Raw genomic sequence first — 27,477 nt, forward strand, 5'->3', positions numbered from 1 at the left:
TATTGAATGGTTTTGTCCCTCAAGGACTTTGTTTTATAAGGGTAAATAAGCTTCCTAGAGGAAAAACTAAAGGTTGTGTATTCATATGTATTATCCTTAAAAATATTATTTATTATAATCTAATATTATTAATAATTCATATATATCAACTACTTATTAGCATTATTTTGATTTCAAAATTGAAAACATGTTCTTATCTTATATTGAGTATATTTTCTATGTATTTAAATATATATATATATATATACATACATTTCATATCAAATATTTATAGTCATAGTCAAATGAATAAATCTCTTTAATTATAATTAATATTACTGTTATTATAATAACTCATTTATACAACCATATAAAAACTACAATCCCATGATGCAGTTCGCGGCGGCCCTTTGACCCCTCTGCTTTGACATCAGCTGTTCAGCCCACAGAGCCGCGGAGGAGACAGAAAGGCATCCGTGCTATGATGGTGCTCCTGGTGATTGTCGCGGGGCTCGGAGTGGTGACGCTGCTGGTCATTTTATTTGCACCGCACATAAGGTAAGCACGCGCTGAAGCCACTCGTGCATTCTCATCTAAATCCATGCATTTAAACACACGTTTATCAGGGAGTGCACTTGCATTGCACCGATGTAACTCTACCGATGAGGGGGCATTACATAAAGCACTGTGCACTCGCCATTTTACTGGATTCTTTTACATTTCCCACGACGCTGGCTGATATTTGAGGCAGAAATCACTGAAACAGAAACAGAATGATGGGAGCTTTTTCCTCCTGTGCTCAGAGACTCAGGCCTATCAGCAGGCTGAGCGTAGGAGGAGTTTTCTGTGAGAGCTCTTACTCCTGCAGAGCCATTGGTTTCGGCTGCACGGTGGCGTGGGTCGTACGACCTGACGCTGTGTGTGTGTGTGTGTGTGTGTGTGTGTGTGTGTGTGTGTGTGTGTGTGTGTGTGTGTGTGTGTGTGTGTGTGTGTGTGTGTTCAGGATCCAAGTTTTCTCTGTGAATAATTAAGAAAGGAAGTCCATATGTCCCATAATAATGAGGACACTAACTCTCACTGGCTGCAGAAGAGGCACTTGGGCTTGTCCCATGTCCTAAGCATGTGTTCTTGTGTATTAACAGCAGAGGTGGCATGTCAAAGTACATTTACTCAGTTGTAACTGGAGAAACTGGAGGTGCTTTTACATTACTTGAGCATTTTCTTCTGAGGGTACACTTCAGCGACAGATATTGTACTTCTTAATTTATCTTGAAGAATCGTTTGTCAGATTATTCTTGCATTATTTAAATTTGTGAACAGTTTTATATATTTTACTGCTGAAGTCATTCGTTCTCAGGGCACTTTAAACGCCTCAGTTACATTTGGTCTGATAGCTCTACAAATTACACAAACAAAAAAGTACATTAATAATATTTAGTGTTTTTTAAAGAGCTAGGTCATCAATGTATTATATACTTATAAATACCACAAAGTAAATCCAATTCGTATACTCTTGTGTACTTGAGAAATAAAATGTCACTACTAAGCAGTGGTGGCGAATTGGCCTGGGAACCGGAAGGTCACCGGTTCAAGTCCCGAAAGACCAAGTGCTACCGAGGTGTCCCTGAGCAAGGCACCGTTCCCTACGCTGCTCCCCGGGCGCCGTACATATGGCCCCACTGCTCCTAACACTAGGGTGGGTCAGCTGCAGCCAGTACATTTCCCCTCTGTGGGACCAGTAAGGGTTTCTTCTCTTCTATATTCTCAGGTAAATAGGAACGTATAGTTATAGAGTACAGGGTAAAATCATAGATGCTTTGTTTTTGTAAAAAGATAATTGCAATCTTCCTCAAAGTATGACTTTATTTGTAGTTCTTCTCAATTAAGATGACATCATCGTGTATCACAGTAGCTGAATGTATGTTATATGATTCAGTACTGTACTTAATTACACATTTGAGGTAGTTGTACTTCTTCTGCCACCTTTATACTTCTACTCCAAATACTGTACGGTTTACCCCACTGCATTTATCAGACAGCTTTCAAATTCAGGTTGTTTCACATAACACACATTCAATGTCAATAAAAAAAGGTACAGCTGTAACGATAAGATGCTTCACAACCTGACAACACAACATTTCATCTAAAAACTAGCTTTTCTTCCCCTCCCTCGATACATCGATCTGTAAACTTAAATACATTTGATAAAAAATTCACACGGAATACGTTAAAATGCACATCAGTCCGGCAGTGACTCAGTCAGTATAGGGACTTGTACTGGGAGCCGTATGGTTGCCAGTTCAAGTCCCTGAACTGACCTTAAATATGGAGTGATGACTGGTACACCGCCCCCCCCCCCCATCCATCACAAAGTCTGCCACGATGCGATTCCACGTCTGTTCGCCAGCTTCTTAAATGTGAGGATTTGCTGCTTTTTCCTTTTTAATTATGTAACTTTCTGTCTAATAATCTTTGAGGTCTGGACTGTTGGTTGGACAAAACGAACATTGTGAAGGTGTCACTTTTGGGTAACTTTTAACAGCATTTCTCACTATTTCCTGAACGTTTATAAACCCAACAATGAGCAGCACATTCATCCATTACAAACAAATAAGAAGTGGTTGCAGCAACGAGTTGAGATCCACCCCGAACAACAGTAAACCCTGCTTTCCTTTGATGCATGGTAATAATCCCATGATATAATATAAGGTCACTTTAATGCATTCACTACTTCCCTTTATTTCCTTGAAGTGCATTTCCCTCATCACACTGTCATACTTTAACTCGAGTACCATCTTCAATGCATGACCTTTATCAGAGTGTTTGACAGTGTGTTGTAAAGGATATATTTACACTCCCTCCTCCTCTGGTAAACAGGAAATATGCAGCTGGAGGAGTGTGCCGGTCCTCCGTGTCTCTGGAGGGGAAGACGGTGCTCATCACGGGGGCAAACACAGGGATCGGGAAGGAGACGGCCCTGGAGCTCGCAGTGAGAGGTGATTTGCACTTTACCTGTTCAATAAATACCTGATTTATATTTATAAAAACTAAGAAAGAACACATTATATTTCACCAATATAATAAATACCACAAAGAAATAAATAGAGTTGAAAAAACTGTAATATTTTGGCCATTATTATAAAAGTAAATCGGTTAAAATATAAAATAAAAACTGAATTAGAAAAAGAAAATTTGCCCAACTATTCCTAATATTTCTTTTGGTCTAAGTTTATATTTATTTCCCTATTCATTCATCAAGTGTTTTTTTAAAATACCAAATGAATGTAGGATTTAAACACCCATTTATCAAATAGGGTTACATTTTCATTTGGAAATAAATACATCATCAAAAAAATAGAAAAGTATTTTAAAATAATATTGATTTAGTTTTTTGTTCACCTGTTAAAATATATATGTGTATTTTGTTATCGATAAATAAATACATGACTTCAGCTTTGAGCTTATTTAGTAGATCTGCTTTGATATTTGAAACAGATTCAGTGTGTTTGCTTTAGCTGAACATCCTAAATCCCAGTGTTGGACTCTGTAGTCCTTGGTTGACCTTGCTATGCTATAAAGTAGTGTTTGGATTTAGTGCCAGAAGATCTGGGTTAATTTGACAAAATAATTTCCTGAATGAATTCATATTTTTACAAGAAAACTGGATAAAAACCAGGTCAAAAATAAAGCAAAAATATCCTTTAATGAACAATATGAATCCCAAAGATGCGGATAAAATATACACGTCAATAAATAATATGGGGTCATGAGCTAAATGTGATTCCAAATGTAAATGTCTTCCGGCTCCAACAAAAGCCCGTCCCTCCTCTCTTTGAATTAATGCAGCGTCAGTTCATAGTGTAGCTCTGCTCGTTCCGCCCTGCAGGAGCTCGTGTGATCATGGCGTGCAGAGACATCGATAAAGGGGAGGAGTCAGCGGACAGCATCAGAGCGGCCTGTGCTCACGCTCAGGTGGAGGTCCGGCAACTCGACCTCGCCGACACCTGCTCCATACGGGCCTTCGCTCAGAAGTTCCTCACAGGTGAGCAGAGTGTAGATACAGAGCCCCGTTCTGTTTTTGTTTCATCGCATGTTTTATTCATGTGCTGTTCTGTTCTGCAGAGGTCAACCAGCTCCATATCCTCATCAACAACGCGGGGGTGATGATGTGTCCGTACACAAAAACCATCGACGGCTTCGAGATGCACATCGGAGTCAATCATTTAGGTGAGAAATCCCTCCAATCAGTTAATGAATCATTGTGTCTCAATCTAAAACAGAGAAATGTGTCTGAAGATATATTTTATTTTGACTGTTTATATTATTTTACACTTTTAATTTCATTTATTTTTAACATTTAAATACCAGTCTGTAAAAATAACAACCACTGTTTTAATAAAATATGTATTTAATTCAGCTCTTTTTTTATTAGAGATGACTGTAGGAGTTAAATATGCACACAAATAAAATGCATATATTTTTATCATCTTTAGTTATTTTCTGTTTCCGTTGTTTATGTTTATTTCTGTATTTCTTCATTTGTTATTTTCTTAAATTAGAGTAATATTTATGTGATAGTCGTGTCTTTATGTTTACATTTCTTCTTTCTTATTTATTTGATGTATTCATTTAATCATTGGTTTTTAATAATGGCTGCTTTTGTTCCCCATAAAAGCTAAAGGACCTTCCCTTCATACAAGAAATATGAATCAAATCCTAAAATAGTTGTTGTTGTTTGGCAGGATTTCTCAATCAAATGTAAATCTTATATTTTTGGTTTCTTTCTGTTTGGTTATCACTTACTTTGTGTGTGTGTTACCTGTGTCAGGGCACTTCCTGTTGACGTCGCTGCTGATTGGTCTGATGAAGCGCAGCGCTCCGGCTCGGATCGTGGTCGTCTCGTCTCTCGCGCACAACTTCGGCTGGATCCGTTTCCACGACCTGCACAGCCAGGGCAGCTACAACAGCGGGTTAGCGTACTGCCAGAGCAAACTGGCTAACGTGCTGTTCGCCAGAGAGCTCGCACGCAGACTCAGAGGTACACACACACACACACACACACACACACACACACACACACACACACACACACACACACACACACACACACACACACACACACACACACACACACACACACACATATAATGGGCGTTTGCAAACTAAGTCATAAAAGTGAGGACTGTGGTTTAGAGGCAAGTTGTGTAACCAGACTTTATCTGTTGTTGGTTGTGTTGTTCTTCCTCCCAGGTACCAATGTGACGGTGAACTCGGTGCACCCGGGCACGGTGAACTCCGACCTGACCCGACACTCGACCCTCATGACGATATTCTTCTCCGTCTTCTCCACGTTCCTGAAGACGCCGCGGGAAGGAGCGCAGACGAGCATCTACTGCGCCATCGCCGACGAGCTGCACTCCATCTCTGGGAAACACTTCAGGTACTTCAGAGTTCAACGGTTACACAACATTGGGTCTCGGGACAGTTCCTCTCACCATGTGTAAAGAAATACATTTACAGCTGCAATGAGGGATTCAATTCTGCCACGAGCGTGCTCCTGGAGAAGCCCTGTGGTGACCTCATCTGAACTTACTTATAAATGTTTTATTTCCCAGTTTCTTGTAAAACAAACTAAATAACCATCAAGCTTAACCACGGAAAAGCTGCCTGCTTCAAAAGTGTTTAATCTTTAATGACATCACTGGCTTTAACATGGTTTTGCCATTAGACCGTTGTATGTTTGATCTCAAGCAGGCTTACTGTAAGCCTCGGGGTGTGTGTTCACAGCAAGTCAAAATAAATACAAATAAGGCATGGAGCATTGCATCACTTATAGCCCAACATTAGCCTCCTTTAGCTTAGCGGTGGTGACGTGAAGTCATGTGACCGTGCTGTAGTTCCTTTATAGCCCAACATTAGCCTCCTTTAGCTTAGCGGTGGTGACTTGAAGTCATGTGACCGTGCTGTAGTTCCTTTATAGCCCAACATTAGCCTCCTTTAGCTTAGTGGTGGTGACGTGAAGTCATGTGACCGTGCTGTAGTTCCTTTATAGCCCAACATTAGCCTCCTTTAGCTTAGCGGTGGTGACGTGAAGTCATGTGACCGTGCTGTAGTTCCTTTATAGCCCAACATTAGCCTCCTTTAGCTTAGCGGTGGTGACGTGAAGTCATGTGACCGTGCTGTAGTTCCTTTATAGCCCAACATTAGCCTCCTTTAGCTTAGCGGTGGTGACGTGAAGTCATGTGACCGTGCTGTAGTTCCTTTATAGTCCAACATTAGCCTCCTTTAGCTTAGCGGTGGTGACTTGAAGTCATGTGACCGTGCTGTAGTTCCTTTATAGCCCAACGTTAGCCTCCTTTTGCTTAGCGGTGGTGACTTGAAGTCATGTGACCGTGCTGTAGTTCCTTTATAGCCCAACGTTAGCCTCCTTTTGCTTAGCGGTGGTGACGTGAAGTCATGTGACCGTGCTGTAGTTCCTTTATAGCCCAACATTAGCCTCCTTTTGCTTAGCGGTGGTGAGGTGAAGTCATGTGACCGTGCTGTAGTTCCTTTATAGCCCAACGTTAGCCTCCTTTAGCTTAGCGGTGGTGACTTGAAGTCATGTGACCGTGCTGTAGTTCCTTTATAGCCCAACATTAGCCGCCTTTAGCTTAGCGGTGGTGGCCTGTAGTTCCTTTTATAGCCCAATGTTAGCTTTCTACTTCTGCCTTCAGGGTCCAACACAGTAGTATTTCATCCCTGCCCCAGTTTATTACATAATAACCCCCCCTCCCCTCCTCTCCTCGCAGTGACTGCGCCCCTGCCTTCGTGGCCCCCCAGGGCAGAAGTGAGGAGACGTCGAGGAGGCTGTGGGACGTCAGCTGCGAACAGCTCGGGATCCGGTGGGACTGACTCAACCTTTAACCTCCATCTTTCTCAAAGGAGTCCTTAAGTCTTTCTTTAAATCCTTCATTTCATTATGGTTTCGATGTTCCGTACTTTGAAGCGTTTCCTACCTAAAAGCAGTCAGGTAATACTGTCAGAGGTACTATAATGTGAAGTTGCTTTTTTGTGAAATAATGCAGTAATTACTTTATAATAACTTGAGTGTTTTTGGTGCTGCTCCTCAAACCAAAAACCTCTCAACCGTATTATAACGTAACCACAGATAACTTTTTGACTCTATATTTTTGTGACACAATGTGAATACAGTGTAGGCAAAAAAGCAACTTGATGTATGTAATGCTGTAGGATACTGTGAAGGGTCAAGCCAGGGTAAATGACCAGCATCTTTATCAAATATCGTGTTTCATTTACCTGTTTTTCTCCAGAACTTGCAGGCTAAATTGCTTGACTTTTGTGCCAGCCTTTCTAAACAATTGCAGGGGTTCTTACAGTATTTCTAGGTTGATAAGAAGTAAGTTAAATATCGAGGATCAGTGTCGGCTTGAGACATGATTACCGCTTGAATTGCATACATGTATTTTGTGATAATTGTAGTTGATGTAGGATATAAGAAGGTTTTTCTATTTTAACCAAAATCAGAGTTAGGATTGTGTCGTTGCAATATCTGCAGAGAACTTTTCCCATTTGCCAAAAAACTGCACTTTCCCAGAGGAATTACAGTTTTCCATTTCTAAGGATCTCCCCCCCCCCCATGTTCCCTTCTCAGCATTCACAAGCAAGGTTGCCAAGAGTTTACATTCTGTGTTTTATACGAGTCAAACATGCCTTTTACTACACGAACATTCATGTTAAGAGTTGAATGTTTACATTTGATGTAAATAAACGGAGATATTACTATAAGGTGCTGTATCGCTCCGGGTCTTTTTAAGAGCTGTGAAATGTTGGATAACGCTGAATTATTCCACAGAACAAACAAGTCCAATTTGATGCGTGTTATTGCTGAAGGAATAGTTTGAACCTTTAGAAAATGTGCTTATTTATTGCAGAGCGAACAGGGCTCCTACATATGAAGGAACGTTAGATTAAGGATTTTCTTTAATGCCACAAATGATCAGAACAATTTCACATGGAAATTCTTCCCTAGAATCTGTGGGACTGTGAGAGCATTTGGTTAATTACTAACATTGATTAGCCTCTGGTTAAATCTGTCACAAAACATATCTATACAAACATGTCTGAAGTGTTTTGCTCAAAATTCCAAACAGATCCCCCCCCCCCTGCCTCACTCCCCTCTATCTCAGCCCTGTTCCTGAAGTGCTGATTCTGTGACTGGAGCTTTAAATTTGAGCAGAGCTGAAGCTGGCTACGCCCCTTTAGAGCTGAAGCTGGCCACGCCCCTTTGGAGCTGAAGCTGACCACGCCCCTTTGGAGCTGAAGCTGGCCACGCCCCTTTGGAGCTGAAGCTGGCCACGCCCCTTTAGAGCGTCATGCAGCTCTCTGTCTGAAGAGAGAAGTTTCTAACAGAGAAACTCAGCTAAACGCTGCCCTGATTAAACCACACAAGATGTTCCAAACCGAGAGAGGTGGACATTTGAAATGCAGTTAATTGTTAGAATATGCTACGCTCCTGTGGGGATATCACTGTGTGTAGAAACTGAACCTGCAATGAAAAGGTGTAGGTTTCAGGGATTTTAACATCAAGTTTTCATTTGATCCCAACAGACACATAAAACCCTGAGAAAAGTCCATTAAATGACTCATATTAGGATGATAATAAGCTGGCTGCTAGCTTTAGCTTCATACTGTGCTATTTTTCACCGAGCTAGCTCACTAATAGCAGGTTAGCATATAAGATGTGTATCCCAAAACTTTCCACAAATAATCCACATTTTTGAACATTTTTATTATCATCTTTACAACATGTTACTTTACAGGGGATGAAGAAATCAATTCCATTTCATAATCGTCAGTGCATCATCGAAGCAGAAGCTGAATTAGATTCTTGACTTTTTTTTTTTACCAAAACAAGTGTCTTTACTGAGCATAAAGTGCGGCAGTGATGAGTCAACAGTCAGAGTGCACGAACACCTTCATTCACCTCTTGCTGTTTAATAGTCTGTCAGCTCATAGAGTCCTGCTGTGACCCCCGAAGTGTTGAGGACTCCAACGTTTTCTGTTAGAAATGTTGGAGATGCTCACTTACATTTGTTGGGCAATTAGCACAAGACGCATTAATGAACATACGCAGACAATAGTTCAAGTGGCCGAGTTGGACAATTTTGGAGTGGTTCTGGTGTATATTGAGAGTCCATTTCTGACAGTTTCAGGATAAAAAATGTCAGTTTTAAATAGGAAGTGGCCATATTTGTAGTCTCAGTGAACTGAATTTGAATCGATTTAAAGACTTTTGATCCTGAAAATGTCAGAAATGGACTCAGTATCCTCGATACCTCTCCATCGGCCTTTTTTAACCATCGTCTGAATAATGCCAATTAATGCAACGTATGCTAATTGTGCAAATTGCCCAACACACTTCTAAATGCTGGAGACATTTCCAACATAAAACCTTGGGCTGCTCAACACTTCCAGGATCCCTTAGCCGGCAACTACACGATAACATTTACTGTCACAGGAACATCCGTCAGTCTGGCGCAGCAGAGGGAAACGACACCGTGTCTTGGTAAGAATAAAGATCATATCATCAGGAATTAATCTCACATCCATAATCTTGCATCCTTGAAAAGGCAGTGTCTGCGACGTGGTGATTGTCGTGTAAATGAACAATAAAAACACGGTGACTTTTGGACTGCCAGGGCGGGAAAACAACAACAGTGAACAGCAAAAGGAACCATATGGCAAAAAGTAAATCCCTTTTTTTTACACATTATTGGACTCTGTAAGGGAATCATTGTGGATTCATGGAGGTAAGACATGAGAACAAAGTGAAAAGCATGATTTAAAATTAGACACTTTTACAAAAAACAGTACACAGAAGATGAGAAATAAAAACCAGATGATTGAGAACTCAATTTGATTGATAACACGATCTTGAAGTGGGTCCCTTTCTGCATCCAATCCTTGCTCAAGAAATATATGAAATATTCATTCCTCTTACCAAAAGGGAAGAAAGCTGGCCATGAAATGTGCAATATAACACCAGGTAACAGTAAACACCTTCAGGGGGATAAACAAAAACACAGCACCACATGTTCAGTTTAAAGTCAGGACATTTGTCATTGTGGGGTAAATTCACAAACAGAAACAGAAGACACAGTTAGTCAGAGGCCGTCCAGTCACTGAAAGATATTCCCTTTTTGCTGAGGTAGGAGATGAATCTTCGTGGAATACTGAGTCGTAGATATATCCTTCACATCGTTCCTTCTCAAACAGTGTGAAGATGGGAGAGAAAAGCAGAGTGGCAGTAAAGCACGGTGGTGATTGGACAGTGTCAGGGCTTAAGGGATTGTCAGATGTTTCTGCTCAAAGAGAAACTCAGCTCCAGGCTGGAAATCAGATTGTTTCACCTGTGACCACGCCTCGTTTCACAGTGATCCAGAGCAGTGGGAGATTTAAAGGGACAGTACACCTTTAAATAACCTCTCACCTGGAGTGCTTTTTTTGTCTGGATAGTTTTGGTTTACATAACGTCTGAGGATCATCTTGGAAAGCGACATTACTGTCATTTTCTATTGTTTGAATGCCATCTAGTCCCATCTCTACATTTGATACCTTAGTACCTTGAATCCAAAGGAACTGGAACCCTCCACAGTGATGTCCAGAAATCATGACCCAGTTACAAAAACAATCCATGTTTTACCCACGCTTCTTTCTGTGGGGTGATTATGGTGTCGACATAATAGTTCCTACATGATATTTAGAGTAATATGAAGCACTTCAGGTAAGAGGAATTTTGGTGTAACTGTCCCTTTAAACTTCTGCAGGTTTAAGTCGAATTTGAGCAAAGACACCAAATCTAGTTGACCCCTGCGCCCAATATGTTGACTTTAAAAGGCATTAAATGTGCTGTATATAAATTAATATAATAAACTGCAGCACTGGGATGTAACATGTGCAACAGCTGTTACATAAAGTAGTCGTTTCTATAACTGATGACGTCAGAAACCCTGGATCCTCTCTTCAGTTTTTAAGTGCTTTCTTTATGATCCCTTGTAAATCCTCCTCTACCTGGCGCTGGGCCGGGCCTGGCGCTGCTGGGCAGACTTGCTGTGGTGTTCGGAGAGCCACTGGCTGCAGATGTTCTGCATCACCGAGTCCTGCGCTCCCTCTGCAGCCTGCAGGACGTCCTGCACCAGAGGACCGGCCCGGCTCGCCTCCAGCTTCACCGCCAGCAGGTAGGCAGGGCGCAGCTTGCCGCACAGCAGGTAGGCTTTGATCTGCGGGGAGGAGTAAAGAAGCAGCGATGATTTGTCTTGAACTCCATAGTGAGGAAAGGAGCTTTTGGCGGTCCTGAAAGTCGTTAGAAGTCGCTAAATGACGTCATCACCTAATCTGCATAATTTACAATATGCATGTAATTGTTATGGACGCTGTAGGACGGAGGAGTAGCGGTGATGGAGGAGCAACAAGAGAGTAAAAACTCCCTAAATATCTTTTCTCTGTTCTGTAGACTGTTTTTTTGCCGCTTCACTTCTTAAATAACTTCATGACTTTTAATGCTTTGACCCACATTACATAAATACATTTTAGAATATTACATTTAATCAAACACTGTTATGTGGAATTGCTAGATCTCTACATCCTCCTCCTCCTTCATCCGAGCCTTGGACCGGCCAAGTGTCCCTGTAACCCCGAGCGGATCAGCTGGGGCTTTGCTCACGCTTGAATCGTTTGGACGCAAAGAGTTTCCTCTGTCCTCTGTCGGACGGCGGACGGAGGAGAGTAACTGCAGAAAAGTCTGAAATAACACCGGGAAAAGTCTCTAGATTTGTCACTAGTAGCTTTTGACAAAAAAGAAAATCGCCGGACGTTTGGGGAAGTCGCCAAGCTGCAACACTGACTACAACTTCTCGGACCATCACAGGACAGGAGTCCATTCTGCAGGAATAGTCTTTCTAAGGCGTCTCTATTTTCTTGCACGACTTTTATTTATTTGTGTCTTCACTGTTGCATCCTGGGACTGCCAACGTATTGTATTGTTGACCTTGCTGTCCAGCTACCCTTTTCCTCATTTACTGTGCTCTCTTCAAAGCCACCAGACTCCGTCCTGACTCAGCTGTAGACAGGTTACAACACTTAGAGCAAGCTACATTTCAGACTCCTTTAATGCCACCAAGAACGACATTTAGACTTATTTCAAAGAAACCAAAACTGAAGAATTACACAACATTATTTACTGAGGGACAATTTTACTGCAACATAAACACGACTTCCAAGAGTGGAAAACACGGGAAGCCCCAGCTGTTAGAGGAATATGAAGGTGTTTGGTTCCTGACCTTAGTGACCTTTATGCTCGAGGAAGGAGTTGAAGATTTGTTGAGAATTGAAATTGCAATTGAAAGATTGATTTGAGACATTTCACTATCAATGAACATTTGATCATTTCACCTGAGCAGAATATGGAGTGTCTGGTCTAGCGCTCATGCAACAACACACACAAACTAACCATATGAGGCAGAGGTAGACCAGTCCCACTGCTTTTGTGAATAGAGTCTGGTGGATTTGACAGAGTATAGATAGCAGATCCAGTCCGTGTCAAAAAGAGCATAAAATACAGCTTATTCAGAATACCTTCCGTCTACCTCTGTCTCTATCGGTCACTCATGTTGTGTTACTGTTGTACTTCTAAATCTAAATCACCTTTTAACAACACAAAATACCTGACTGATTGACGCAGCGGGAGACCAGCAACTCCTGTGTTGTATGAGGTTAAATATCGGGGGGGGTTTGGGAGTTAGATGACTTTGAAGGAAGCAATGAAAACGGTTTGACAGCGGGGTGAAAAGGTGAGCCCATTCTAAATAAGGCGCTCTCTTTTTTAAGCGTCTTGTGTAAACCTCGATCCGTGACTTGTTTTTAGAGATAATATTGTTTGAGATCAGGCGATGGTGGCATGTTTACCAAATATCCTACCGGAAAACATCCTGACTTTCCCTTCAAGGATGAGCTGAGGACAGGGTGAACGCTCTCTCTATATTCACACAGAACAGCCTTCAGGCGGCAGGAACACAGATAGAGTCGAGAATGAAACGTCCGTCTCTACCTTGCTCTCCGTGCTCTTGGCCTCCAGAATGAGACTCTCCAGATCCTTGGCCTGCAGCAGATAAAAGACGGTCAACAAAAGTCTTGACAGAAAACACAGAGTCGTGATGAGGCTGAATGTTCCTCACGTTGGCTGGGCTCTTGTCGGCGACGGAGACGCAGCTGAGGATCAGGGCGTCGCAGTCGCTCTTAGTGGCGGTGCCGGATTCCCCGACGCATTTCAGCAGTTGCCGCACGGCGCCGTACTGCCGCTGTCGGACGAGCAGCTGCCCGGCGCGAACGTACACCGCCTGCGCCTCCAGCTGGAAGTCCTGGGGCAGGAAGAGGGAGGAAAGACAGTCTGACACAGGTTCCCACAGCTGGAGGGACGTTTGATCTAGAGATGCCACTTCATGAGATTCTGTTAAGACCAGTCGACCAAATGCACATTTCTACTTGTACTACTATCTCCTTTACAACATTCAACACTAGGTCTGAGTTTTGTCGGTTCCTGATCTGCGTGACATTGATGTGAGAGGCGTTTGTTTATTATGTATTGATTGATTTGATGTTATTATTTGTATATCTCTAAATTGCAATGTCATTCGATAATATCCAAACCCTGCTTCCCATGTCTCCGGACTTTAAGACTGATTAAAGACAGTTTAATTCCACGCAGGCCTTATTCCAGAGTCCTGCAGGTCTGCAAATAATCCTGTGAAGGAGCCAAGATGCACAGTTTTCCTGTGTTTGTTGTTGGGATCATTCTCAGTGGTGAGCGGTCTGTGCTACTTGCTTTAGTAAACGCCACGATGAACACAGCTCCTCTTCTCGCAGCGCGTCAAAGAGATGAGCCACGTTCTAGCGTCTCAGCGACAGAACTTATTGGGACTATGTTTCCTTGGATATATCGATGTTTAGATTTGATTCGCTGCTGCATTACTGAGTCAATAAGTGACTAAATGCATACGTTTAGATTTGTTCGCCCATTTGCACCAAAGGTTATAACATTAAATGAATCTCCTCTGAGCAAAGTCGTAAAAACAAAAGGAGAATAAAGTCTTGGAGCAGATCACCTCATCCACAACGTACCTGTATGACTCTGTACGCGATACCGAAACCCTCCTCGATGTTCTTCCCTCCGAGCATCACCTGCAGGAATACAGAGAAATGAGTGAAAAACAATGCCTTTAATCACACAAGTATTAAATGAGTCCAACTTAGGACGTATTCAACAACGTTATTAAGGTAACTTAAAGTAAAAGCTGATTATTAGTCCTTAAATATTTCTAAAACTGATTTTTACCTAACATTCATTTCGAAAAAGCTCCAAAGCGACTCAAACCAAGTGCACTCAGACATGTGGGAGCATACTCCCTACAAAGAATACCTCAAAAAGCATCGACTGACAGATGTTTCTCTAGAACTCTCCATCAGTCATCAGGTAGCGTGTCATTTTAACAAAATGCATCTATCTTAAAAGCATTGAAGTATTGTTTTATGAAACCTACAACAAACTGCTATAATCCCACCCGGACCCTCACCTTGCAGGCGACCTCCACCTTCATGGGGCTTCCTCCGAACAGGGTGGGGGGCGCGCTGGCTCCGGGAGATTTGGGGGAGAAGGTTGCCGTCTGCGGGGACCTGGGAGAGATGGCGCTCTCACAGCGGTGCAGGAAGCGAGTCACCTCCAGCTGCAGCTCGATGGTGTTCATGTGTCTGAAGAAGAGAAGATAAAAAGGAACCAGATTCATTTCCATCCGGAGATCTGGTTTTGTGTACAGGTTCGTTCCCCTCACATTCATTAAAATAAGAATGTAAAGACCTGGAGACGTCGCTGGAGGACATGAGCTTCCTGAAGGTGTTGACCTGAGACCTCCTCCTCCCGGCCCCGCGGCCCTGCTGCTCCTGCAGGAACGTCTTCAGGTGCTCTTTGGCCCGGACCAGCCAGCTCTGCACAGGGAAAGAGGTTCAGGGTCAGGGTCTACTTTCTCTGAGATGGAAGGAAGGTGCAGTCAGAGGGATGTGTACCTGGTTTTCCCCCAGCTGCAGGTAGGAAGTGGCTCCATGAGTGAAGAACCGGATGCACGTCATGGCAGCACGCACATGGTCCTGCACAGGTGCACAGCGCGTCATTTAAAAAGGTGGAGATGTGCATCACAGATCAAATGAAATAAATAAGAATAAAAACACGTAAAAGTAAAAAAAATAAATGTAGAATATAATGCAACATATAACAGCTTCACTCCTTCAGGAAGCTTCCACACAAACATGAGTCCCCTATTTCTGTCCTGATCCATCTCTATAAAACCTGTCTGAAAAAATCAGCTGATCAGATTTTGTGATGTCACTATGTACTTTTGGGGCTGTGCAACCATTAGCCAATAAGTAAGTGAAATTTTAACTTGAATTTGTGCAAAACACACATTTCTGACATACTTTTAAAGTGAATGCAGATTAATATGCAATGAAAGTATTGCTTTAACCAACAACCCGGGATTTCTAGGTGTAATACCTGTCAGGTTGCTCATCAACAGTTTTAAATAAAAGCAGGAAACTCTTTCTCCCTGTCAAAGGCTCTGACCGTCATGAACTGCTGCAGCTGGTAGAGCGTGTTGAAGTATCCCCTCCTCTGCAGGAACTGGCAGGAGGCCATGAGGTAGCGGCTGCAGGTCTCCAGACCCGGGTCCAGTTTCTCCATGATGCTCTGCAGCGAGCCGAGGCGGCCTTTCTCCAGACTGGGCTGCAACACACCCTCCAGGAAGACCTCGTCCGGGCACTCCTGAGACAGAAGGAGGCAAAAACACACGTGAGACTTATAGCGGGTTAGACGGGGAAGGGGCAGCTTAATGCGCCGCTTGTTTTTTTGCATAAACAGCGACATACTTTCAGTACATTTGATTCTAAACGGAAATCCTGTTCACTGCACAGAGTTTAGGGAACATGACATCCTGCCCAATGAGAGAGCTCTTTGTTAATAAATATCTGAATCTGGGTCCGATGATTCCAGACCAACTATACCACAAGAAAGGTGAGTAAGACTTCGTCACACCTGGTTCATTTATGTTATCTGACATTCAAATGACATGAACCCTTGTGCATCACTTTAAAAAGGTGCTTTGCTTAAGAGGATATAATGTGGACATCCAAAACTCTCCATAAAATGTGACATTTGCATAATACTGACTCATTTTCTGATCATTTATTTAAAAATATAAACATTAATAAGAATTCTAGCCTTTCTTACACAACTCCAGTGTTATTTTCATATAAGACAATCTTGAATGGATGAATGCATATCATAATGCATGGTTTTATGCTGTAATTCTGTATTTAATGGGTTTTAATGGTGTAACTATTGTCTTAGTGTCTGCATTTGGTCTAAACACTTAATTACAGACTAATTATAGTAGGTTAGGTTTCCAAATCTAGAAGTTAAAATGTCATAAGGATTACAAACGCGTCCAAAATGATTCAAACATTTGTAATTAAAAAGCCAGAAATGTCTGTAGTGATGCACAAGGGTTTTCTGAACTGGATGTTTAATTAACACCTGTAAGTGTACCTGAATGTCTTCATAACTAATCAAAAGAACCAGCAGTGCCTCACCTTGTTGAGCAGGTAGGTGAGCGCCTCAGTCACGCGGTCGTGTCTCATGTGGAAGCTGATGAGCGCCAGGTGAGTCCCGAAGGTGTTCAGGTAGAAGAGGCACTCCTGCTGCCAGACGCCGCTCTGCAGGGGGGAATCGCTGCGATCAGGCGGACCTCCAGACTCACCCAGAGCCACCTCCAGATCCCTGAGGGACGCCAGGATGTCCTCACCCGGAGACTGATGGAGAGAAGAGAATAATACGGCTGTAAAGTACAAGAATATACATTACGGTGCAGAAAAAGCAAGTATAAAAGCACTTGTGCACATGCCGTTCATTCAAATGTAACTTATAGATAAAGCTAAATGTAAGAGGGCTTTTTGGTCTCCAATGTAGGACTTCTTTGATAAAATACAACACTTCTCCTCCTTACCGAGTGCCTGCTGTTCTCCAGGTGCTGCACCACCTCCTGCAGCAGTAGGGGCCCCATGTTCAGCTGGTTCCGGTCCACAGGAGCCTTCAGAAAGCGGGAAAACTTCTCCCTGGCTCCGGAGAGGTTTCCCGCCTTCAGACAGGCCATGCCCCACGCCTGCCACACACCCCCCGTCTCCAGACCGCTCTTAGTCGACACCTGGAATAACAAACACCGAACAGATTCCTAAAGTGCTGACTCTGTGTCTGCAGCTTTAAATGCTAATGAGCTGCTGCTGGCCACGCCCCCTCTGAGACGTGATTGGTTTAAAGAAACACGATGAAATCAGCTGATCGGATTTTGTGATGTCACTATGTACTTTTGGGGCCGTGCAACCATTAGCCAATAACCAACCAAGGTAAGCCCCGCCCACCTGAATCTCCTCCTAAAGCACCTTTGAAGAAGTGGGTGTTGCATGATAGGGGACCTTTAATACCACACACACACACACACACACACACACACACACACACACACACACACACACACACACACACACACACACACACACACACACACACACACACACACACACACACACACACACACACACACACACACACACACACACACACACACACACACACACACACACAGGTAGGCATGGAAACGGAATACAGTCCTTGGGTGAATGTACTTTCCAACAGTGTCTCGAACAAAGGGCGAGATGCATTATGCAAGATTAGAAGCCACCCACGTCTCCTCTTACACCCGGACGTTACGCAACACACACATTCTCCCCCGAGCAGATTCCTGTTTCATAACTGTATCTGATCGGCTGCCTGCCAGGGGGTTTCCAGCGTTGGTACATGTTGTTCAGCTCACCTGTGGTATGTTCAGCTTCATGTGCCAGGTATTTTCAGGAGCAGTGTCTGCTCGAGGCTATTCAGAGAGACACTGCTGCAGGATCAGGTGTTGAGCTGCCATTTCAAGACTAAAGAGCTCTTATTCTGGCTTCACCTTGTCCTTAATGCATGTTAACGGTCAGCAAAGGCTAAAATCCCTGTGTTCCATGCAGACGGCGTGGCTTTTTGACTCCCTGACGAAGCTTTAACACCATCAGTTTGTTTTAAGGTCAAAATGCCATGAGCAGGAAAGAATAAAAGGTATAAAAAGGTAGAGACAGACGTCCTCCTCACCTCCACGGCCAGCTGGTAGTGCTCGGCCTCCAGCAGCTGGTGACGCAGGCGAGAGATGGCAGACGTCTCCACGATGTCGTCCAGCGAAGGGATGTCTTTGTAGTTGGCCGTCACCAGGATCTTCAGCACGTCTACTTTGCTGATGTAGCTGAGGGAACAGAGGATGAATAAAGAAGTCAGATCTGACAAAAGAAATCTGAATAAAAGTGGATTTTTTTGGTGAATTTTGAGATAAATGTTTACACGTGGCCCTTATCCTCTTCCATAGCTAGACTCTTATGTTCAAAGTTCTTCTGTTTTTTATTTTAAAGACGTAACAGCAAGACCTACACTTACCCTCATAGTTATAAAACCTTCCTCTCAATGTATGTGAAAACTCTCCAATAATCGGTGTAATATTTTGACGTGTGCAGCATACAAAAAGAAGCCTGTGTCTGCGTTGAGTCCAATCCCAGAGCGAAATGACAAGAATCAAGACGTTTATCTATTCTTTATATGGGTCTGAACTGACCACTAAAGAGTTCCCAGCTTCTTCACAGACAGAAACAGCAGAAAAGACGCCAAATTATAAGTCAATGTGTCTGATTTCTAGTCGGGTCTTGATTTTAGACGATGCATCTTAAGCAGCTCTTAAAATCATCTTATTTTGAGTCGTATCTCTGATGAAACACAAGGTTTTTAAGCTGCTGATGTATTTATGGAAGCTGGATCATCTGGATCAGGAGAAATATCTTCATAGAAAATACGTGTTTTTTTATTGGTTCCAAAGTTTCCTGTTTCCTGGAAACTTTGGAACATTTCTGGCTTTTGTACCATACATGTCTTGATTCTGGTCAAATGCAGTTCTTAATAAGATTTCAAGACCTTGTTTATCTAAATATCCCGTCTTATTTCAAGAAATGTTACCAGGCAATATAACCGAGCCCGTCCATTGGGAGATTTCTTCACTTATTACAAGCGAAAGAACCACTATTGTTTTACTTGGTTTTTGAGCTGCTTTTCTCCACCAGACCCAGGGTCGCCTCTCACCTGTCGCACAGCGCGAGGTCCTGGCTGCGGCCCACCTTGACGAACATGAGTTTGGCGCTGAAGAGCAGCTGCTTCATGATGTCGGTGAGCAGACAGGCGTCCACCTCGGGGTTGGTCAGCTTACGGGACAGCGAGCGGCACTGGCTGATCAGCTGATGGCCGCACGCCGTCTGATCGCTGTGCAGAGACAGCAGCGCCACGCACAGGAACGCACTGGGAGCCTGTGGGAGGAAGGGGAACACTGGATTATGAGTCATGGTCCTGCATGAAGTATATACACATTTTCTTATATGTTGCATTAGTGGTGGAGCTTGGGGACTACATTATAACCCTTGAGGTTTATAACATTTACCCCCGTTATTGAGGGGGTTCTTCCGTCTTACTGCGAGGGTCTAGGTGCACAACCTGTACACTCTATACTATAAAGCCCCCTGAGATACAAGTGTATTAACTTTAATCAAACTAGCAAAACTACAGTGTAGAAAGTTACAAGTTACAAGTAAAAGTCCTGCATTCAAACTCATACTCAAGTAAAAGTACAAAAGCATGCCGTATGAACTGCATCCAGAAAGAATCGGGATGGTTAGAGAAATCTTTGCACTGAATGCTGTAACTTCATGGTATCGTTATAATTATACATTGTATTTAAAGGGGGCTAGAAGACTCTTTCAATGAGTTTTATTATTATTTTGTCTCATGTCCTTTTATAATATGTTGGAGGAGCTCGGGACCTAAGATGTTCGATGCCATAACTTCGCTGTAGCTGCTGTGCACATGATAATAAAAGCTTTGAACCGATTCTTTAATAATACAAACCACACAATAACAATCACACGTTAGAAAGAAGAAATGATCAGAATTTATTCTTATTGTATTTTTTAATTAAATGTATAAACCCCGACCTGTTCGTAGTAGAACTCGCCCCGCAGCAGCTGGTTCTCTGCGGGGTCGGTGCTCAGGTGGATCTGCCGTTGGATCACTTCGGGGAGACGCAGCATGCCGTCCAAAGTTTCCTCCGTCACCTCGGGGCTTCCTGTGTCTGCGGGACAACAGAGGAGCCCGAGAGAGTCAGGGGGGATGCTCAGTGCAACTAAAGATCAGTGAATTTTGGATACTGAAGCTGGCAGTTGAAAAGATAAAAAGGTAATACATTGTTTTCTAAGTTTATGACCCAAAAAAACGGATGAAAAATAAAAGTTTAAAGTAATTTTCTCTGTGAAAAAGGTGGCAGACAAGTTGGAAAGGTGAAAGTATTTGGGAGGATCTTTTATATCTGAGAAAACCGGTTTAAGAAAGTGAATTTCTAACATAGAAGCAGCAGAAAACCACCATTTAAACTTCAATTCTAGCCAAAATAAACACAATACAGTAATTACATAACTTGGAGGTATTTCAGGTTCAGTGCATGTTTCAGTATTCCTACAAGGTCAATCCTTCATCGTGCTTTTACTTATAAACTCATTCTTTCTCACTGATGCAGCAAAGGGGAGATGTTTCGTGCACAATGTATGCTTTTATTTCATTTACCTTCAGCTGCTTCCATCTCATCGTCAGAACTGAACGTGAGGAGAGAAACAGCACAAATTACCTTCAAAACACTTTGATTTTAAATGAATTTATTAAAGCAAAATGTATTTCTAAGGTAGGACACTGAACTAAAAAGGGGTTTATTGTAAAATAAAATCGGCTTTATTATTTGGAAAACAAGCATTACATCATTCCTAGATCACTGTGATATTCAAGTCTTTCCATGACTACAGGAAAACTCTCGGCCTTTAAAGATGCATTTAAGAGCAGCGTTTGTGGTTAAAAAAGTATGATATTTGAGGTTAAATCCCCAGGGTCTTACTCTGGGTGAAAGTAGGCGTAGCACTGGTCACAGACCCGCACCTCCTCCTCTCCTGGGCATCCTGCCACCAGCATCCTGTTCTCGGAGCAGGCGTGACAAACCAGACGGCCGCAGCGGCGACAGTGATGCCGTCTGTTGAACTGGAAAGACAGCAGACACATAGTAATTATTTACTGGTTCATTTCACACTTGAAACCCAGAAGGAGGAGCTGATAAACAACTAGACCTATGTTTTGCAATAGTTGCGTACTCGTCTTATCCTAAATATTTCCAACAACTTTGAGAGAAATGTGCGTTTTTCCTCAAGATAAGGATGCTGCTCCTCTTAAAAATAAAGACATTTGATTTGTTCTTCTAGACATAAAATATATATTGAATGTGTTGTCCCCTCACCATGGTGAACCTCTCCTTCTGGCAAACCATGCACATGAGCTGCTTGGTGTCTGGGACCCAGTCTCTCCGGGCGGGGGGGTGTTCTGGAGGCTGGAACTTTGAAGAGGAGCGGCGTTTCCTCCCCGCCGAGCTCCGGTCCTTCTCCCTGTCGCTGCTGTTAGAGGACAGCGTGTGTGTGGGGGTGCTGGCTGGATAAAGACACAGGAGAAGGAAACCAATCAGGATTTTGTGCAGATTTTATACCTTTAACCTTGAATCCAAAGGAAAACACACATCCTAAAAACTCTCAAGAACATTTTAACTGACTGTGTTCAAGTACATTCCCAATAGAGGATCAACATGCATGATATATTGTTTCCGTACCTGTGGAAGGTGTTGGAGACTCAAGCTGGCTGGATGAGAGGGAGCTGCTGTCCTGAGCCGGACAATGCATCAGAGCGTCCTGCAGGCTGATCACAGAGTCTGGAAAACAGGCAAATATTCAGGATAAAAGATGCAAAAAGTGTCTGAAAGGAGTGACACAGATGTATAAAGACCGTTGGACATTTATTCTGCATCTTTACCGCGGTTGTACTCGTTAAACAACCAGTGTAACGTGAATATGGATTAATATCAGTAGAGTTACCATCTGTAGTTTGCTAAATAATAGTGTATTTTTGCTGATTGTGTTTGTGTGTTTTGCAGGTATAGGTTTGTGCAAATTAAAGAGTGTTTATTATGTGATGTGTTTCTGCAGCTTCAGGACAGAAAGACGATCAATCAACAATTTATTTGAATCGTATGCAAGCCTGGAAGTCCTTTTGTGTGCAACACTAGCAGAAGTGTCTCTTGTGTGATCGTCCTCACTCATCCCCCACCTGATCGGCTCCTCTCTCTGGGACCGCAGGAGAAGTCGAGGGCCTTGCCGGCGTACTCTGCCAGGAGTTTATCGATGTCCTCCGAGCTGCAGCCGGCCTCCTGCCCGACCACGAGGCTGCGCAGCGTTCGCACCGCCACCTCCGCCCAGTCCACCTTCAGGTTCATTAGCAGCTGCTCAAGCATCAGCAGCGGCTCCGACAGCAGCGGGAAGTAATCCTGCCGGGCGGCGGGGGGCAGCGTCAGCAGCACCTGCAGGGTAACACACATCCAGAGACATCAAGACAACAGGAAGATGTAAGAAAACAAAGCTTTAAGAGCATAATATGTCAAACATCTGCATCTAAAGCTACCACGGACCTTAGAGCCCAGGTGCAGGGCGTGGATGTGGCGTCGCCGTGCCGGAGACACCTGCCTCTGGAAGTGCAGAGTCAGGTAGTCGGCCAGGAAGTGACAGGCAGGCAGACCGGGGCGGAGGTCCAGAGCGCGCTCACAAACATCCAGACCCACCGCAAAGTCTGACAGGCCCTCCAGTAACTGAAATACAACAAGCAAAGGACAAATCCATGCTTTAATGCTCAAAAAGCCCTTTATTTTTACCTTTTTTCACCCTCTGTCTGAAACCAGAGCCCAGTCAATTAGCATCTGCCTGTCAGGTTAATTAGAAATCCTCATTCATGATCCCTGACATGTTAACCCATCTTTTTTGGCAGCCTACAATGGATTTAAATCAAAAGTTCAGAGGACATGAAGCAGTCTTGACCTGGAAAGCTTCATCCGTCTGTCCCTTCTCCAGCAGGTGAAGCAAATGCTCCGTCTGAAGCTGCAGCCTCAGCTGATCAGAGACGGGATAGAGCTCCACCCACTGCGCACACAGAGCAAACTCCTGCAGGAAAACAGACGGGATAAATCATACTACAGCATATCTTAAAGAGAAAACACACTACAGGAAGGGAACACCACATATTATGTGATGTGTGTTTAGGACATAAAGTGCTGCAGGAGAGCTGAACCTACTTTAGCCTCCATCATCTTAGATAAAATGGACTCAGAGTTTGTCTTGGACTCGGTCTTCAGCTCCTGCCAGGTCGCCCACGGCAGAGGAGGCTTTAAATCCAACATCTGTAACGAGAAGAAGAGTTGAAGTCAAGCTAACCCCTGTCAAAGTGCTGCATAAATAAAGCTTGATTATTATTATTATTATTATTCTATAATTACCCATTTATAGATGTCCAGTTGTTTCTTCTTGAACTCCAGGTCCTTCCTTAGCGTTGCCTCGGTGTGGGGGTCGTTGAGGCAGAAGTCGAGCAGCTCCAGACAGGCGGACAGAGAACAGTGCTGCAGAGCCTGCAGGGCGACACGAGCCCTCAGACCTGCGTCCTGCACCCGGAACAGCTGACCTACACCTGCCTCTCCATCTGAGCATGAAGACACGGGTAGACAACATACATGTTCGTTATGTATTAAGGAATCCTCATTTGAAGAAGCCTTTTTTTTACTGCCTATATACTTTGTTGTTTAATACAAAATGTGTTTTCCTGTTTCTTTTAAGTGGAGTCTCTCAGCATAGGGACTCTATCTCACATGCCTGCCTTTGTATAATCCCAGTAACAACAACATCTTGCTTCTCTCACCTTCTAAAGCAGCGCAGGCCAGCAGACGGTCTCTCAGCACCCCCTGCAGGCTGCAGTTCGTCCCGTACAGCTCCAGCAGGCTGAGGGCTCGGCTCAGGTCTCTGGAGGAGAGAGCTTTCTGGAAGGCCTCAGCTGCCAGAGCCTGGGAGACCTCCTCCTGAGGCCCCGACAGCAGCAGACTGACCAGGGGCTTCCCACAGAGAACCGCCCCCAGTCCTGCAGAGCCGTCCTCACCCTCACCACCCAAAGAGCCCAACAGGGGTTCAGCCATGGTGTGGAGGTACGCCTGGAGGATGGGGAACTCCTTCAGGAGGGCGTCTGCTTCCCGGGAAATCTGCTCTCCATCCAGCATGGCTTCTTTCCGGCTGCTGCGGAAATAACCCGACCATCCGGAGGGTTGCGATCGAGCCGCTTCTCCTTTACAGGCGCTCAGACACGCCAAGGTAGCCAGTAATGGAGAGCGGGTCTTAAGGAATGACAGGGCTGACGGTGTCAGGAGGAAGGAGCTTGAGGAGGGAGAGGAGGATGAGGAGGATGAAGAAGGAGGAGAGGTGGAGAGGTTGGTGGGTGCAGAGGAGGGCTCTTCCACTGAGGAATCGGACTCAGAGCTGGCATCAGACTGAGCTTCTGTGATTCCCAGAGTGGACATGTGCTCCTGAGCGTGCAGCTGGAGCAGGACAGATAGATTAGCGACTCCAAATACTCCGCCATCTTTGTTCTGGGGGTGGGAGTCATCCCTGGGGCTGGAGACCCACACAGGAAGAGGCTCACAGCAGCGCTGCACGATCACCTGCTGGACGCTCAGACGCAGACCCTCCTGCTGCAGCAAGGACAGCACTCTGCAGGAGACAGAGGGGGGGTATTAAAGTCAGCTGCTGCAGGCACACCACTCATAAACGTTCCATTCATCTAGTCTTATTTTCCTCCTCAGCTCCGGACAAAATGAAGCCACCATTCATAAACTGACTGTGCGTACCTGTCCGGAGACACCTGTCTGTCGAACAGCAGGTGGGAGAACAGCTGGAACGGGGTCTGAAGCAACACCAGCAGAGGATTCCCCAGCTTCACCTCACTGCTCTGATCTGAAGGGAACAGCAAGAGAGGAATATCAGGACACAAGAAGAAGAAGAAGAGTTAGTATTCAGGTGAGTGTGATGGCTGAGATGTTGAGGTTTAGAACAGAGCAAGGTGTATTTATAAAACAGTACTATGCACATTATCTACTTTTAAAGAGCTGTGCAAAGTCTCTGCTGCAAAATGCATGAGGCAGAGAAATCTTAAAACTGAAAAACTTCAATTTTAAATCAGAATCCATTCAACCAAAAAGGACTCATATTAAGGCCTTTTAAAGGTCATCAATACATGTTTATGGAGCTGGTGGAAGGGGTTTGTATTCCTCCTGTGTGCAAGATAGAAGTTGGATAAAAAATAGAATATTTCTAAGCGTGTATTTTTTTCTAGTTTGATGAGAAAATAAAGTAAGCGTGCAAAAATAACCATTTTCTGATTTGTTTGAGGACATTTCATTTTTGTCTTCCAAATGTATGTCTTTAAAGCCTCAGATAATATTCAAGTCTCTTCTCGTAGTATAACTTCCATCCAAGGGGTCCATGTTTATTTATTTACCCACAATAACCCTTCAAAAAGCCCTGGAAACACATCTCTTTAAGCTGTCTTTTCCCTCTTAAATTCCCTCTCTGAACGTCTTTCTGTCCTCTAGATTCCTTATATTGCATCGTGCGTTTTCCTTCCTGTACGTTGATAACTGTTCCTGACGGGTTGCTCTACCTTCTGCTCCGAGGCTGCGCACCAGCACAGAAGCCAGCGTGTTGACGTAGTCGAGGAAGCTGCGCACGTAGTCGGGTCGGCCAGGGTCTCCGTCGGGCTCGAAGGGGCACAGCTGGTCCAGAGAGCGGAGCAGCTGCTTCATGCTGCAGCGCACCGGCTGAGCGTCCAGCTCCGCCTGCTTCAGTCCCGCCTGCTCCACCAGCTGGGCCAGGAGAGCGCTACCCACAATGCCCTCTGGGGAGAACAACACACAGTATATAAGGGGTTTCATATAAAAAACTACAGCTGTCATCTTTCACACTTCATCTGGAAGCGTTGAAACTATTACAGCAAATTAGGTTTTAAAAAGCAGTTTACATTCAGTCTGTAGCAGATGTTATTTGTACCTGTACTCTATGTAGTTGTCTGCTAATTAAGTGCAATTCATATGCAAATAATAAGATATAAATCATCAAAACTAAGCTGATTAAAGATAAGTAAAACATCATCATGCATTTCTTTATTACAACCCTGCACGTGTATTTATTTTACAACTTTAATCTTAATTGACTTTGCACTCCTTAATCCCTGTAAATAATCCCTATAAATATGTTATCGTTCTGACCCGTGCCCTCTGTCGCCGTGCTCAGGGTGCTCAGCGTCGTCTCCAGGCGCTGCGTCAGAGCGAGTTGGGCGGCGATGCACTCCTCGCTCAGCGCCGGGAAACAACACAGCAGCACCTCGTGCACGCTGCAGCCGAACGGGCCGGAGTGCGCCGGTTCCTCCCCGACGTCTGCGGACGAAATAGAGATTATTATTCTGTGTGTTCACACTGCTTCTCATTTAATACAGGGTGTTTGATAATCACCGGATTTGCCAGAGCTCTTGTTGGTGGGGGGATGATTGAGGATCTTGCTGATCTGATGCAGCACCAGGGGAAAACCACGGATCCCCTCAACATGGGGAGCCTTAGTGTCCACTCTCACTCCTGGGGGGGCACACAAGACTAAAGTTACTACCTGGGAAAAGATCAGGGTTCCTACAGCTTCTCCAAAGTCAAATTTAAGCTCTTACAAACACTTTTTTCGATTAGTTTCTCGTTAATTTCTTGCTTTAAATCTCAGGAAATGTCACTTTTTGCTTCCAAATGTATGACTTTGAAACCTCGGGTAATATCCAAGTCCTTTTTCGTAGAGTGACGTCCATCCTCCGGGTCCATATGTATTTATTTACCCGCATTAACCCTTAAAACACATCTCTTTAAGCTTGCTTTTTCCTCCTTCTCTAAACACTACACTGCTTTCTGTTCCATATTTCTGTTCTCTGGATGAATTATATTGCCTCGTGTTTTTTCCTTCCTGTACGTTGATGTTCTATACAGTAGCTAACGTAGACTGATTAATGCACCTGTCATCACATTAAATCACATGTTGCTGAGACTTTATAAAACCACTTAAACAGTTCAAATCTGTTCAGAAAATTTGCAAAATAATAAAACATGTGTCTTTGAGGAAGGCAGGCACTTGAACTCCATGAACCTTTTTCATAAAATGTCAACAAAAGAATGAGAAAATCTGTTAAGAGTCCTCTTTATTTGTGTGAAAAGCAAAAGCAATCAAGCTCTCTTGTAATTGTGTTATCATTCATCTAAAAAGCAAACTATTCACTCAGATTTTATGCACTTTACG

General features: G+C 43.7%; 2 protein-coding genes across 2 annotated transcripts in view; one reads left to right on the forward strand and one right to left on the reverse strand.

Moving 5' to 3' along the window:
• Window positions 1-411: 411 nt before the first annotated feature.
• On the forward strand, window positions 412-7,764 carry rdh12 (retinol dehydrogenase 12). The gene is made up of 7 exons (XM_063909652.1): window positions 412-537; window positions 2,857-2,975; window positions 3,866-4,021; window positions 4,102-4,206; window positions 4,808-5,017; window positions 5,230-5,419; window positions 6,768-7,764. Exons 1-7 carry the CDS (start codon window positions 461-463, stop codon window positions 6,868-6,870), a joined length of 960 nt encoding a protein of 319 aa, XP_063765722.1. The 5' UTR covers window positions 412-460; the 3' UTR covers window positions 6,871-7,764.
• Window positions 7,765-8,746: 982 nt separating this feature from the next.
• zfyve26 (zinc finger, FYVE domain containing 26) overlaps window positions 8,747-27,477 on the reverse strand; it is a 27,294-nt gene continuing 8,563 nt past the window's right edge. The window contains 27 exon segments of the mRNA XM_063908702.1: window positions 8,747-11,258; window positions 13,085-13,135; window positions 13,212-13,394; window positions 14,155-14,214; window positions 14,607-14,781; window positions 14,888-15,015; window positions 15,094-15,174; window positions 15,647-15,844; window positions 16,672-16,890; window positions 17,085-17,282; window positions 18,263-18,410; window positions 19,292-19,512; window positions 20,194-20,330; window positions 20,819-20,847; window positions 21,141-21,280; window positions 21,534-21,721; window positions 21,897-21,995; window positions 22,391-22,640; window positions 22,749-22,925; window positions 23,152-23,274; window positions 23,406-23,510; window positions 23,607-23,806; window positions 24,023-24,861; window positions 24,999-25,104; window positions 25,811-26,044; window positions 26,415-26,582; window positions 26,658-26,777. Of these exon segments, the coding sequence (XP_063764772.1) occupies window positions 11,046-11,258; window positions 13,085-13,135; window positions 13,212-13,394; window positions 14,155-14,214; window positions 14,607-14,781; window positions 14,888-15,015; window positions 15,094-15,174; window positions 15,647-15,844; window positions 16,672-16,890; window positions 17,085-17,282; window positions 18,263-18,410; window positions 19,292-19,512; window positions 20,194-20,330; window positions 20,819-20,847; window positions 21,141-21,280; window positions 21,534-21,721; window positions 21,897-21,995; window positions 22,391-22,640; window positions 22,749-22,925; window positions 23,152-23,274; window positions 23,406-23,510; window positions 23,607-23,806; window positions 24,023-24,861; window positions 24,999-25,104; window positions 25,811-26,044; window positions 26,415-26,582; window positions 26,658-26,777 (4,790 nt within the window). The 3' untranslated portion in view covers window positions 8,747-11,045.

The sequence above is a fragment of the Eleginops maclovinus genome, chromosome 19 (assembly GCF_036324505.1).
Source record: "Eleginops maclovinus isolate JMC-PN-2008 ecotype Puerto Natales chromosome 19, JC_Emac_rtc_rv5, whole genome shotgun sequence".
Classification (NCBI taxonomy): domain Eukaryota; kingdom Metazoa; phylum Chordata; class Actinopteri; order Perciformes; family Eleginopidae; genus Eleginops; species Eleginops maclovinus.

Bases quoted from the DNA above. Each gene is read 5' to 3' on its own strand.
- rdh12 (XM_063909652.1), top strand. From the start codon at position 461: ATGATGGTGCTCCTGGTGATTGTCGCGGGGCTCGGAGTGGTGACGCTG. The intron at 538-2,856 runs GTAAGCACGCGC...TCTGGTAAACAG, and splicing joins TTATTTGCACCGCACATAAG to GAAATATGCAGCTGGAGGAG. The intron at 4,022-4,101 runs GTGAGCAGAGTG...TCTGTTCTGCAG, and splicing joins CGCTCAGAAGTTCCTCACAG to AGGTCAACCAGCTCCATATC.